At 36.3% G+C, this 14,301-nt stretch overlaps 2 protein-coding genes across 3 annotated transcripts in view; one reads left to right on the top strand and one right to left on the bottom strand.

The window, feature by feature from the left end:
- The window catches only part of LOC106881564 (cilia- and flagella-associated protein 70), a 49,429-nt gene extending 37,893 nt beyond the window's left edge, over positions 1 to 11,536 (bottom strand). Inside the window, exons 1-8 of one of the 2 annotated variants that reach the window (XM_014932026.2) lie at positions 11,415 to 11,536; positions 9,169 to 9,271; positions 6,228 to 6,417; positions 4,921 to 5,022; positions 3,918 to 4,000; positions 2,421 to 2,591; positions 1,166 to 1,293; positions 289 to 438 (exon numbers count right to left, since the gene is read on the bottom strand). In XM_014932026.2, coding sequence (XP_014787512.1) covers positions 289 to 438; positions 1,166 to 1,293; positions 2,421 to 2,591; positions 3,918 to 4,000; positions 4,921 to 5,022; positions 6,228 to 6,417; positions 9,169 to 9,249 — 905 coding nt within the window. In that variant the 5' untranslated portion in view covers positions 9,250 to 9,271; positions 11,415 to 11,536. Of the gene's footprint in view, positions 1 to 288; positions 439 to 1,165; positions 1,294 to 2,420; positions 2,592 to 3,917; positions 4,001 to 4,920; positions 5,023 to 6,227; positions 6,418 to 9,168; positions 9,272 to 10,928; positions 11,037 to 11,414 lie in introns of those variants that run through there. The other variant, XM_014932018.2, reaches the window with a different exon arrangement.
- Positions 11,028 to 14,301, top strand: part of LOC106881578 (uncharacterized) — an 11,344-nt gene continuing 8,070 nt past the window's right edge. The window contains exon 1 of the mRNA XM_014932036.2: positions 11,028 to 11,446. Coding sequence (XP_014787522.1) covers positions 11,276 to 11,446 — 171 coding nt within the window. The 5' untranslated portion in view covers positions 11,028 to 11,275. The remainder of the gene's footprint in view (positions 11,447 to 14,301) is intronic.

Genomic DNA, 14,301 nt, shown 5'->3' on the forward strand with positions numbered 1-14,301 from the left:
TATATATATCCCTCTCTCTCTTTCGGAGAGAGGCACAAGCACATGCACAGACATATACACACGGCAGTAACTTCTGCCTACCAAATTCAATCGCAAAGCTTCAGTCGGCTCGGGGCTATAGTAGAAGACACTTGCCCAAGGTGCCACACGGTGGGACTGAACCGAAACCATGTAACTGGGAAGCAAGCTTCCTAACCACACAGCCATGCCCGCGCCTATATATATTCAGTCAGACCTATTCATATTATCAACTTCTATTATTGTTTCAAGTAATTTTGTAAAACGTACTGTTTTGACCCAGTTTGATGGAGAAAACACCTTCGTTCCATGTTCCAAATAAATTTTGGTCTTTCCAATTCTGAATGTTTTCTGTATTCTCTGTTTTCCTTTGATCGAAAGTCTCCATCTTCATTATCTTTTGGATCACTGAAGAGGTAACTAAAACGAAAAATAATATATTATTAATTAGAATAATGATATCCATAAAAGCATGCATGTATTCTAGATATCTACTGCTTCTAGAATCTATATTCTTTTTATATATTTATAACAGAAAGGGAAATATTTGTAATACATTGCATAGAAAAGAAAATGTTGACAACATTTAGTGATTTACTTTTTACCTTTTTTTTTACTTGTTTCAGTTATTAGACTGTGGCCATGCTGGGGCACTGCCTTGAAGAATTTTTAGTTGAATGAATTGACCCCAGTGCTTATTTTTTTTGTTAAACCAGGTACTTATTCTATTGGTCTCTTTTGCTGAACTACTAAGTTATGGGGATACAAACACACCAACAGCAGTTGTCAAGTGGTGGTGGTGGATAAACACAGTCACAAACAGACACACACACACACACACACACACAAATACACACACACACACACACACACACATGATGGGCTTTTTTAGCTTCCATCCACCAAATCCAGTCACAAGGCTTTGGTCACCCTAAGGCTATAGAAGACACTTGCCCAAGGTGTCATGCAGTGGGACTGAACCTGGAACCATGTGGTTGGAAAGCAAGCTTCTTTATTTCATTAAAATTGGTCATAAAGGCCTCATGCAGAGAAAAAGGAAGCAAACTTCTTACCACACAGCCACACCTACACCTATGTTCAGAATGTTGTAGCAATTCTAGATGGTCGTTGAGTTGAAATGATTTACCTGTTTGGAATGTACACAGCATTTCCAACAGCTGGAAGAGGATTGACCCATTTCTTCTGTTTACATAATGGCTCTTTATCAGCTGGACTTCGGTGTTGGGTTCCAACAAACACAAGAATGTTTTCTTTCTGAATGAAATCAAAAATATTAATTTTGCAACATTGCATTTTTAAAAATTCTATTTCCAAACTTTTATGTAGATTTAACAATTTCTAATTCTACTATTGGAGAATGTTTTTCAAGCTTCTGTTTATGGAAGCAGTACAGGTGTGGCATGAGGTGTTAAACTTGCTTGTGAATGATATCTAGATACTAAAGTTAGGAATTAAGAGTGTCATCATCTGCATAGAAGTGAAAGTTGTTGGAGATGATGACAAATAGATCGTTGGTGTGCAGGAAGAATAGTATGGAGAACAAAACTAATCTTCTGGGCACATTAGAATTAATATAGTGTGGGTCAGAGAGAACCTTATTAGCACATATTGCAATGGTGAAATTTAACAAGAAAGCTTTAGTCCAAGAAACAAGAGATAGTTGGTTCCTATAGATAGGCAATTTTTGTTTGAAGATTGACAAACTAGACATGATTGGAAGCGTGAAAGGTTCAAGGTGTTGAAGAGGTTGATTTTTAGGCTGATCTATCACCTTAAAGATACTGGAAATGAGGTGGGCAGGTCTGCTAGTAGATTTGTAGGCTAATTTTATTATCACAGTTGAAGTGCTTTGCTGTCAAGGTCAGCAACACTTTTCACCAAATATCTCAAGGGTAAGAGTCCATTAATGAACGATGTAGGAGAGTAGCACTCCAGCAGATCTGGCTTTATGGAAGATGCACTGATAGTCACTAAGGAGGAAGTGTGATTAAAGGTGTCAGAAAAAAATTGTTGTTAGTGACTCCCCATCATCTTTGAAATATTAAGAGCGGAGTAATAGGTCAGTAGTTGATGGAGTCAGAGAGGCTGCACTTTTGGGGATGTGTATGTGCGTGTGCACACGCACATGCATGTGTATATCATGGTGTTGACCAGACTATCAGATGTTATATGCACCACAAGTCACAATACACTTTGCATTGTTTTAGCTTTTGAATGATGCTACCCCGCTGGGTAAGCAAGCGTGTCAACATTCCCTCTGATCAGAAGACTATTCTCTCACAGGGTTACTCATTTACAGCTGAGTGGACTGAAGCAATGGGAAATGAAGTGCAAATATATTTATTTCACATGTACAAATATCATAGATAATAAAGTCTTACATTATTGATAATAGGTACTGACATAGCTGCTGTCAGAACATGATTTTGTAGAACTAAAGTTTCTGGTGGTGAGTTAAGAGATTCAATTGTTATGGTCATGATATTGTAACCAGCAACTTCTTCTCTATCCAGAAGGGATTTTGATATTGATATACAGACATCAATTTCAGGCTGAAAATAAGGAAAAAATAAATAAAATAATTTAGTCTATTTTCTTCTTACAGTGTTTTTAAAGATTTATTTTGTATATTTAAGAACTAGCCTGGTGTAGCCATCTGGTTTCACCAGTCCTCAGTCAAATCGTCCAACCCATGCTAGCATGGAAAGCGGACTGGTGAAACCAGATGGCTACACCAGGCTAGTTCTTAAATATACAAAATAAATCTTTCCATGCTAGCATGGAAAGCAGACGTTAAACGACGATGATGATGATGATGATGACAGTTAGTTAGATATGAGACTATGGGTGATGAGTCCAAATCTGAAGATGGAGTTTTGCTATATTTCTGGGCAGAACACTTTACATTTATTTTTAAGTTCACTTAACTGTTGATAATAACAATAGGTATCAGTAGCATGGGAATGCTATCTCTGATACTCAGGTATCCTACCCAGTAGAAGTTTTATCTCACATCATCACTCTGCAACTGCAACTAAAGGCTGGCACAAGCACATAAACTGCTTTTTTTGTTTTTGGTGTATAAGAGATTTTATTAGGCCATTGTCACAAGGACAAGGCAGATGCAACTTACAATAACTCTAACTGGGAAGTGTAACCAGACCACAAAAATGGCTCATGAAAAGGAAACATGGAAAAAAAGCAATCTCTTCATGAGAGTTATTGTAGTTATTGTTGTTTAACTTTAAGCCAATCCTGATTATAGAATCAGGATTGTTTTCACTGATGGTGGTAGAGTATTAAGTATCTGCATACTTATGATCTTAGAGGGTGTCTTTTTACTTTTACGTGTTTCAATCATTAGACTGTGGCCTTGCTGGTCACCAACCACCTTGGAAGGTTTTAATCAAACAAATTGATCTGAGTACTTATTTTCTTTTTGAAATCCAGTGCTGCTTCTATCCATCTCTTTTGTTGAACTACTAAATTACAGGGATGTAAACAGACTAACAATGGTTGCCAAGTGGCAAGGGTACAGACAAACAGAAAGACACACTCACATGCACATATACAAGTATATATATCTATACACACACACACACACATATATATATATATATACAATAGGCTTCTTTCAGTTTCCATGTACCAAATCCACTCACAAGGCTTTAGGTGGTCCAGGGCTACAGTAGAAGACATTTGCTCAAGGTACCATGCAATGAGACTGAACCTGAAACCATGTGGCTTGAAAGCAAACTTCTTACCACACAGCCACACCTGCCCCTATATGTATTTTCTTTTAACCATATAACTAATGAAAAGGGTCACCATTAAGAGAAACTTATTATTTCAAAGATTGTTTTTTTTTTTGTACATACCTTTGGAACATCTGGTAAGAAACTTTCCAACACTGAGCCAGGAATCGATACTAATTCTATAGTTGTTTCATGGTTTGTTTCTCCTGAAAAAAGAAAACTCAGTCAAAATTTGGTCAAAACTGCTGCTGCTGCTGCTTCTACTACTACTACTACTACTACTACTACTACTACTACTACTAATAATAATAATAATAATAATAATAATAATAATAATAATAATAATAAATAATAATAACAACAATAATAATAATAAAAATATTCAGACAAATACATAACAAAAACACCAGGACTTACAAATATATATAACATACAGAAAATTGCACTACTGGCACTGCACATATCCTACGCAAAACACTTTCTATACAGTAACCATAAGAGCACCACAGCAAACCACAGCACATACCCAAGGCACACAGAGCTGTGCTCAGTAGTGAAGTGAAAGCACGCTATAAAAATAAAACTACTGAATAATAATAATAATAACACCAATATATCATCATCATCGTTTAACGTCCGCTTTCCATGCTAGCATGGGTTGGACGATTTGACTGAGGACCGGTGAAACCGGATGGCAACACCAGGCTCCAATCTGATTTGGCAGAGTTTCTACAGCTGGATGCCCTTCCTAACGCCAACCACTCTGAGAGTGTAGTGGGTATTTTTACGTGCCACCGGCACGAAGGCCAGTCAGGCGGTACTGGCAACGGCCACGCTCAAAATGATGTATTTATGTGCCACCTGCACAGGAGCCAGTCCAGCGGCACTATCACTTAACATCTGTCTTCCATGCTGGCATGGGTTGGACAGTTTGTTAGGAGCTGGCAAGTCAGAGAACTGCATCAAATTCCACTGTCTGTTTTGCCATGGTTTTATAGCTGGATGCCCTTCCTAATGGCAACCACTTTACAGAGTGGCTTAGATGCTTTTTACCCATTGTATAAGAGGGGAAACTGCTAATACTATCAGTCAGTATATCTGGTTAAAGCCAGCCACACCAACTTACCTTTGATGATAGGTAAAAGATCAACTGTGCATTGGCCAATAGTAATTGTTTTCTCCTCGTCTTTTTTCTTTTTGTCCTTAGTGATCATTTTAATAAATGTAACTGAAATTAATAAATGAAGTCTATTTTAGAAATACAGAAAATATCTGAAATATTTTGATGACAGGTTATTATGTGGCAAGGGAAGAATCATTAGGACATCAGACAGAATGCTCAAAAAAAAAAAAAATTAATTATGTAGTTAGGTGGAAAGGTAAACCTGTTAAGACCTGGCAGAGAACTGTGGTGAGGATGACTTGCAAGATAAGGGTTAGGTCTGGGAGCAAGTTTGTGACAGGGCCTGGGAATGTGCTGGATGGTCTCTTGCCACCCCACAGAAAGTAGGAGGGTCTAAAACTAAGTTGTAGTAAGTTGATAAGATATTTCATAATTCTTTCTAATTTTGTCACAAGGCCAGTAAAAAGTGACAAGTTGATTAGACTGACTCCAGTACCTGACTGCTGTTTATTTTATTTACCCTGAAAGGATGAACAGTAAAGTTAACCTTGATGGGATTTGAACTCAGAAAGTAAAGAGCCAGAATGACTGTCACTAAGCATTTTTTTCTTGCATACTAACAATTCTGCCAGCTTATCACCTTAAGTTATTTCATAATAATGGTTTCACATTTTGGTGCAATGTCAGCAATTTTGTGGGAAGTGGGTAAGTTGATTACATTGACTTTAGTGCTCAGTTGGTACTTATTTTATCAACTCCAAAAGGATGAAGGGCAAAGTTGACCTCAGCAGAATTTGAACTTTTAATATGTAAACCTTCTTGTAAAGAAATGGTTCTATAAATTATTTAAAGTAAAAGATAATTAAATTCTAATACTCAGTAAGTACAAAGCAACATCATCATTCAACATCTGTTCTCCATGTTAGCATGGGTTGGATAGTTTAATAGGAGGTGACCAGCTGGAGAGCTGCCTGGGACCCATTTGTCTGTTTTGGCATGGTTTCTATGGCTGGATGTTTTTATATGGAATCAGTATGGGTGCTTTTCTGTAATGCTGGCACAGGCACCCTTTACATGGTACTTTTAAATGGTACTGGCACAGGTGCTTTTATGTGGCACCAGCACCACAAGCCTGAAAAGGGTCATAGACATTGTCCTTCCTCCTGACTATGCAATATAAAAATTTCTCAAGATTAGTCAAATGGCCTTCTAGATGATATTGATTCTGTTTTTTCTTTTCTTGACTTAAAAAAAAAAAGCCAACTAAAAAACTATAACAAAAATACCAAATCCTTTGGTTTGTTACTTACTCACGACGGGTCTATATGCATATTCATCTATGGCATATGCATCACTGCATGGACAAAGTAAAGAGAAACTATAGTTAAATTCTATATCAGATTCATTGGAACAATCAAATTTATTAGCTTCTCCAAATGTCTTTTCACAATAATTGGCTTTGATCATGATATGTCCCAGAAATTCACCTTTGTTTCCTCTCTGCATGGAAAAAAAGCAAGAAAAATAATCAACTAAAAAAAAACATTAAATGATAAACAATAAATTATGCGAGAAAAGGCAGAATGACATAATTCTTATGAACCTTTCTGTTGAAATAGAACAAAGAGTGTAAACTAATGGGATATATCTGGATCTCACTATTTCTTAATTACTATAGACACAGGCATGGCTGTGTGGTAAGAAGATTGGTATTTACATGCTAGCAATTAAAGAAAATTCTCCTCTAGCTGTATAAACATAACTTTCACTTTCTCAGCAATTTATGCTTTCTGAGTACAGGAAGTGTTAATAGGAGCACAGATCTCATCACAGACCTGAGTGACAAATATGTAGTGCATGAGTTAACAAGGAAAGCTCTGTGGAGTTACTCAATAGCAGCCAAAAGTCCTTTGAACCACACTCTACCATTTTAGGAAAGGTCACACTAAACAATGAAGTCCCAGTTACACTCTGCCTAAGTAAAAGAGATGATGACTGGAATGTCTTTGATCATAAGCCTGCTCATTCTAGGATGACATGGGGTAAAGGACAACTTTAAAATGGTCTTAAACCATCAGTGTTAGAAATGATTGATTTGTTCAATAGGTTTAGTATGACAATCAGAAAGGAAAGAATAATTTGAGGATGAAGCAGTTTTATTATTCACTCCAGCTGGTTATCTTATACAAATTATGAAATGATATGAGTTTAACAATCAGCTAAGAAAATAATTGTCAACTGCACTAAGTCTCTGCAGTTCAGACCCAGAATCTATAACACCAACCACATGGAGACTATTTTATAGCAAGATGGACTGGGCCATTATGTATTATGTGTTTTTGCTGGGGCCATAGTACATCACCATACAAGATACAAACCCATGATCTTTCAGCCTGTAGGCTTGCACTAAGATTACTCCATCAATTGCAATTCTCATAAGATGTATGCAAGGATGTAATAAATGATTTCCTAATTAAATATGGTGAAAGATTAGCATGGTAACTAAAGTACCATAAACTATGGTATATACATCTCAGTTTCATACTTTTTGAACCAAAACAATCAACTGCTGAGATATATCATTACTCCTTTATCTAAACTATTATATAAGACAAATATATTGCATATTAAAAATTGAGATATCTTAATATATATTTAATATTTTAATATTTAACCAGAAGAAATTAATGTGTTACCATATTAACAATGGTGTGAATCGAAAGTTGGATGAATGGGAAGGGTAGTTGTTTGTTTTGAATTCTTCATCTGTTTATTGTTAAAAGCTTGGATTGGACATGATCATCCAAAGAAGATTAACAGAATAGCATCAGAAAGTTCTATGTAGAGTTGTAGCATGTGAGTTAAAAAAACAAAGCAAGAATGTTCCTATGAAAGTGGCAAGTATGTCTAGTGTTAATGTAGGTAGGTTTTTTTTTTTTTACAACACAGCATTTTGACAGTCATAACTGTGGAACCCCTACTAAATGTAAAAATTTGCTGACGTTATGCTTTGCTGCTCACATAACTAAGCTCCTGATTCTCACAGTCTTCTTGTCCCTGTAAATCTCTTTTAAAATGCTCCAGAACATATCTGACTCAACAGATCTGTGGTGACATCATCACTTGCAAATCTGAGAGATGTTTAGATATAATTTCATTTACCAAATTTTTGCTGACACTATTATTCAATTGTCCAAAACTCGGTTGTAGATTACAAAGATTTTTCTGATTGAAAACAAGCGTAGTGTTCAAATCAATAAACAGAGCTGCAGAGAGTATTTTATTTCAATAAATATTAACAATTTACATTGCCTATGTTTATGTAAATGAGACACAGCATGACTGGCGTGTAGAATGGCTTACATAAATGGTCAAGGAATTGAATCAGTTTGCAGAATACATCTCACATTGTAGCCTTTTGCTAGTCCAAAGCCTAAACATGATTTTTCTGCTTCTACAAGCCAGCAGTAGTAGTGGCACCATTTATTTTCTTACCTCAAAATACAATGCTAATCACCATCATCGTCGTCATCATCTTTTAACGTTCACTTTCCATGCTGGCATGGGTTAGACAATTTAACTGGAACTGGCAAACTGCACCATGTTCCAGTCTGATCTGGCATGGTTTCTATGACTGGATGCCCTTCCTTATGTCAATCATTCCAAGAGTGTGTCTTTTTTGCGTATAACGGGTGTGGGTGCCATTTACATGACATCAGTAATGGCCACGACTATGATTTCACGGATGCCATTTACATGACTCTGGCAATGTTCATGGCTATGGTTTCACTTGGTTTGACAAGTCCTCTAGCACAGCATATGCCTAAGGTCTCAGCCACCTGTCATCACCTCTGTGAGGCCCAACATTCAAAGATCATAACTCACCAACTTGTCCCTTGCCTCTGAAAATCCCAATGGGAATATTAATGCTAAAATCCAGACAATTTGAACTGTGATTACACTTATTGAAGAGATTAAGGATTTCTAATACTGGTACAAGGTATCAACTTTCAGAGGAGGAAATCTAATCAGCACAAATATTTGTTTCATACTTATTTTACTGACTCCAAGAATATGATAGGCAAAATTGAATGGGAATGGAACTCAGAATATAACTAAATACTTTGAAGTATTTTATCTGTTGTTCTATCATCAATATTGATGAGAATAATTATACCGTAGGAAATTAAAATTGACCAAAATAAAAATACCAGGGCAGATGAAATATGCGAAAATATTTGGATGACTTACAAAATTTCTGCCTCTCAAGAGAGTAACTGTTATTGTTTCTACATCTAGATTTAAGGCTGGAGTCTCGTCTTTAGCAGACATCTTGTAATCACTGAATTAGCAACTGAAAAATAATTTTCAATAAGAATGAGCAACCATGCAGCTAAATTTAATAATAAAGCCATCACACGCATGCAAGCATATACACACAAAATTCATCCAGTCAAAGTTGACAGAGAATTTGTAGTTTTGGTTTACTTGCCATCATGAAATTAATGACAGTGTGCCAATGACAAGTAGGCCAAAGCTTTGAAGTCATTGTGAAAAGAAATTATGGTACACCACTGAAAAGTGTTGAGTAATCGTTCAGTTTAATGTGAACTGTTTTTACATATAACCTTACATAAAAGCAAACATCATCATCAAACTGTCCAACCCATACCAGCATAGACGAGGTGCTTTTCTGTTTTACCTACATTAATGAGGTCACTATGCAGTTTACAGGAGTATGAACCCTGAGTGGGAGGTAGGGTGGTCAGCTTCATATTAGGGGACAAGGGGATTATTGTGAGGATGGAGGCAGAGTAGGTTCCTGCAGTGGGATCTGCATGGCTACTCATAACTTGTAGGGGAAAATGTAGAGAAAGAGATAATGATCAGTAGGAGCAAGACAGAAATAATGGTGATAAGATACCCTGGTATCCTCACAAGTACATATACACATACATACATACATATACATGTGTGTATCTCATATACCTGATATATAAATATGTGATCTACACAGATACATGATGTATATATGTACCTATACATATGTACATGCATGTGCACACACACACACACACACAAAGACAAGTTAAATCGAGAGTTCAACCATTTAATGAGCTTTAATGAGCTGTTTTTTTTTTTCTTTTTTCTTTTTTTTGCGATACAGGTTACTCCTTGTTTCACCCGGCTGCAGCTATTATCTGGGCAAGCCTCACAATTTTACTCAACAAACAAGTTCCCCTCCTATTTCAGGAGTTGAAATCAGTAAGGTCATGCTTTTCAAACACAAACGTAATCCCTTCTAAAAATGAGGCCAAACAATGCCAAAAAAAAAAAAAGAAACAGCAACTAGTTTGGAACAATTTTTTTTATGTGAATCACTACCAACAAAAATTATATTTTCTGCATAAGGATGGCTGCCAAATGCTGGCGCAGCTATAGTTCCAAAAGATAATGATACACTTGACAAATTTAGAGATTCACAAAAGGTACAAGACCGTCAAATCTACGGACTTGCGTCTCTTTACCGTTTCTATCCTACATGAGGCCAGAGGGGGCCCTGACCGGCGATTGCACAATATGCGCTGAAACTGTCCACCACACTTGGCTCCTACAACAGATATTTTGCGTATTGTAGCTGTCTACCAAAAGCAGTAGGGCCAATACCTCGTTGATAGCTGCGATGGTTGTTTCAGCATATTTCAGTTGTAATTGTTTGTGGAAATGTTATCAGTGTTTTAGGCTTGTTTCAATCATAACTAGTTTTACCATATTAAGTAAATAAACACTTGTTGGTTGCATTTTGTGTCGACAAAACGAAACTAATTCTGACATACAGGATAAATAAGGTGGTAGAAGAATTTCACCAAGATATAAAAAGGGTAACATATACTTGTGGAAAGTTTTGACTGTCATTCTGTGAACAAACATCGTTAATGCACAATGGTTAGACACACAGAAACACACATATGTATATACACATACGCACGCAATAAAAATAAGTTTCTTACTTTTTTTATATTTTGTTTTCTGTAATTGAATCACAGCACCTTATGGCAATGTATGTCAGTGCGTTTCTCTTGTCTCCTAGCAACGCGTTCTAAGCGCCGTCTCGAAATATTACAGAGTTGTCTAACTTGACAGTTGGCACCGTCTGGAGCCATCTTTGTTATATGATAGCTATTTGTCTTTTACTTACAGCTGATAACTTAATTTTCAGTTTTTTCTTCCTTAATGTAATCTCCCGTTACTTTCACATCTATTTGCGAAAAGGGGGAAAAAAATTACAAACACCAAACCCTGAGTAGCAATTAATTTTCCCCCAAAGAAATATAATAAAATAACAAAAACAACAAAAATGGTGGGTTGTTCGGCTCCAAACTGTTCCAACAGAGCTGCAAAAGGTGGTTATAAAATGAAGCGGTTTCCTGCAGACCCTGCCATTAGACAGATTTGGATAAATAATGTTAAACGAGCAGATTGGAATTGGAACCCACCGGCAAATTTTCGAAACTGTAGACTTTGTGAGGTAATCTTTTGTTTCTTTTTGCTTCAATCAATAGTTGAGTGTAATAAAAAAAAAAAAGAAAATGACTTCATCAATCTGCGTCAATAATATTCCCGTTACTGCAGAGGTGTTTTTTTTTTTTTTTTCATTTGAAACAAATTTTTTCCCTCGGAAATCTTGTCAGTTGTTTATTCTTTCATGATACACACGTGTTTTGTTTGTTTGTGCGTGTGTGCATATGCATGAGTACGCGTGCGAGAGAGCGCTTTACGTAATTACCAGATTCGATGGTGGTCTTTGGAGAGTGAGAAATAAGTGCCATAAAGTTTAAGACACCTCATTAAATCACTTGAAATGTTATTGCTACGCAGTTCGTGAAAAATAAAATACTTTAATATAGTTTAACACTTTGTTTATCAAAGAAAAGAGAGAGGGAGAGAAAAGAAAACATAAACGATTTTGTAAATTATAAACAACAGTTTTTGAGCTTTCGTAATCATATTTTGAAATCCGTCATTTCCAGATGTTCTCCAAATTCAATTTCTTTTTATTTACTTTTCAATTAGTAAACACTTTTGAAATTTACTGTTTTATGCATTGTTACATCATTAGAGGGTTAGAGAAGGAATAAAGATTTTTAAAATAATAATAAATAGTGTTTTGGCAACAAACTCTTAAATAAATTATTGTTGTTTGTGTTGTAACAATGAAAAATAAACAGCGCATTAACAAGGAAGCGAAATAGTGTCGACGTATAATATAAACATCTGGGATAAAAAATTTTTAAAATTACGAAGAGCAGATAACTCGTGTTGACATATTTAATTTTAATTAAGTTTATCAATATCTTTTGATTAGAACTAATTTTTGCTATTTTACTCAGTATACTGATATGTTTTCATTCTGATAAGTCACTATTGGTTAAAGAACTAAATAAGGATTTAATCTTTATTCGCCTGTCTGTGTAAATACTTCCCCTGTGAAATCTGCTTTTGGCTCCAGACAACTCTGTTTAGTGACTTACTTCCGAGAGCATTAACAGTAACATAATTTAGAAGAGATAATTCCTGAATCAAGGTTATGTGATTATATAAGCGTTCCAATATAATTTTATTTTGCATTGTTAATAAAAGCGATTGCTTTTAGCTACTTTTTAAATATTTCTTTAATAACAATAATAATTGTTTCTAATATAGGCAGCAGACCTGAAATTTGTGGGAGAGGAATTAGTCGGTTACATCAACCTTAGAACTCGACTTCGTAAGAATGAAAGGCAAAATTGACCCCAGCAGGATTTGAACTCAGAACGTAAACAAGCCGGAAGAAATGCCGCTAAGCGTTTTGTCCGATGCACTAACGATTCTCCCAGTTTGATTAATAACAATCGTGTATAGCCCTACTAAATTTCGAAAAAGTGTTATGTAATCCACTCTTTTTACTGAAATTTCCCTCTCAGCTTGAGAAACTAAACAAAATCTTTACGATACTTGTTGGCGACTCTCAAAGGGAATGGGAGATATCATCATTTAACGTCCGTTTTCTATGTTGGCATGGGTTGGACGATTTGACAAAAGCTAGCTAGCTGAAGAGCTACCCAGCTCCATTTTTGTTTTTGCATGGTTTCTACGGTTGGGTGCCCTTCCTGATGCCAACCGCTTTACATAGTGTACTGCGTGCGTTTACGTGGCACCAGTACGAGTGATTTTTATGTGGCACCAGCACGAGTGCTTTTTACGTGGCACCAGCACCTACGAGCTTGCAAGATTAGGAATGCTTAGTTGGAGTGGGGGCATGGGACAAGTCTGTATGCAAGGACTACCACGCTTTTACTTAGCTTGATATGTCTTTTGAAGCACAGCAAACCTCCAGGAGTCTTAGCCCTCTGTCATCCCATCTGTGAGTCCTAACGTCTGTAGATCCTTTCTCACCATATCGTCCCATGTTTAAAAACCTTTTTAACTTTCATAATATATATTTACATGCTTAAGGGGGACATGCTGTTTGCAGGCAAGAAGACATCTGGTCTTAGTTTACAGACAAGGGGACAACTATTGACACGTTTCTGTGTTATTTAGTCCTCATTATCATAACAATTTACTCAAATCTATCTTGATCAATTGAAATTAGTTTTCAGATACAGAAAAAAAAGTTTCGACTAGAAATAATTTGTATGTTTGAAAAAATTAAGTAAGTCACAAGCAGTGTAGGTTCCCAGTGCCTGTGACGAGGCAAGTAATTCTAGGATGTCACACTATTTTGCTTATTCATTATTTCTATTTTATTTATTCTGAAAATTTCCTCCCAGGACAGCTACCCATGTGACACCACCCACATAATGTCACTGGCTATAGGAAATAGCACAACTGGATCAATAATGTGACCTAGATAAATAAATTAAGAGGTAAGATACTGAACAGCATGTAAAAAAATTCTCAGTTAAGATTTCACCTCTCAGCTGGAGGGAAAAAAAAAATCGGGCGATGATTATCAGGAAATCTCAACAAAAAGGGGAGATAATTTCAAGAAATTAAAAAGGTTCATAAAATTTATCGACCAAGTTAGTAGTGGGGGTGGGTGCGCTGAAAGTGTAGCTGCTAGAATAAGAATAGCCTGGGCAAAGTTTAGAGAGCTCTTACCCCTGCTGGCGACAAAGGGACTCTCACTCAGAGTAAAAGGCAGACTGTATGACGCATGCATACGAACAACCATGCTACATGGCAGTGAAACATGGGCTGTAACTGCTGAGGACATACGTAAGCTCGCAAGGAATGAAGCCAGTATGCTCCGTTGGATGTGTAATGTCAATGTGAATACCCGTCAGAGTGTAAGTATCTTGAGAGAAAAGCTGAACATTAGAAGCATCAGTTGTGGCGTGC

This window comes from Octopus bimaculoides, chromosome 4 (genome assembly GCF_001194135.2).
Source record: "Octopus bimaculoides isolate UCB-OBI-ISO-001 chromosome 4, ASM119413v2, whole genome shotgun sequence".
Taxonomy (NCBI): Eukaryota; Metazoa; Mollusca; class Cephalopoda; order Octopoda; family Octopodidae; genus Octopus; species Octopus bimaculoides.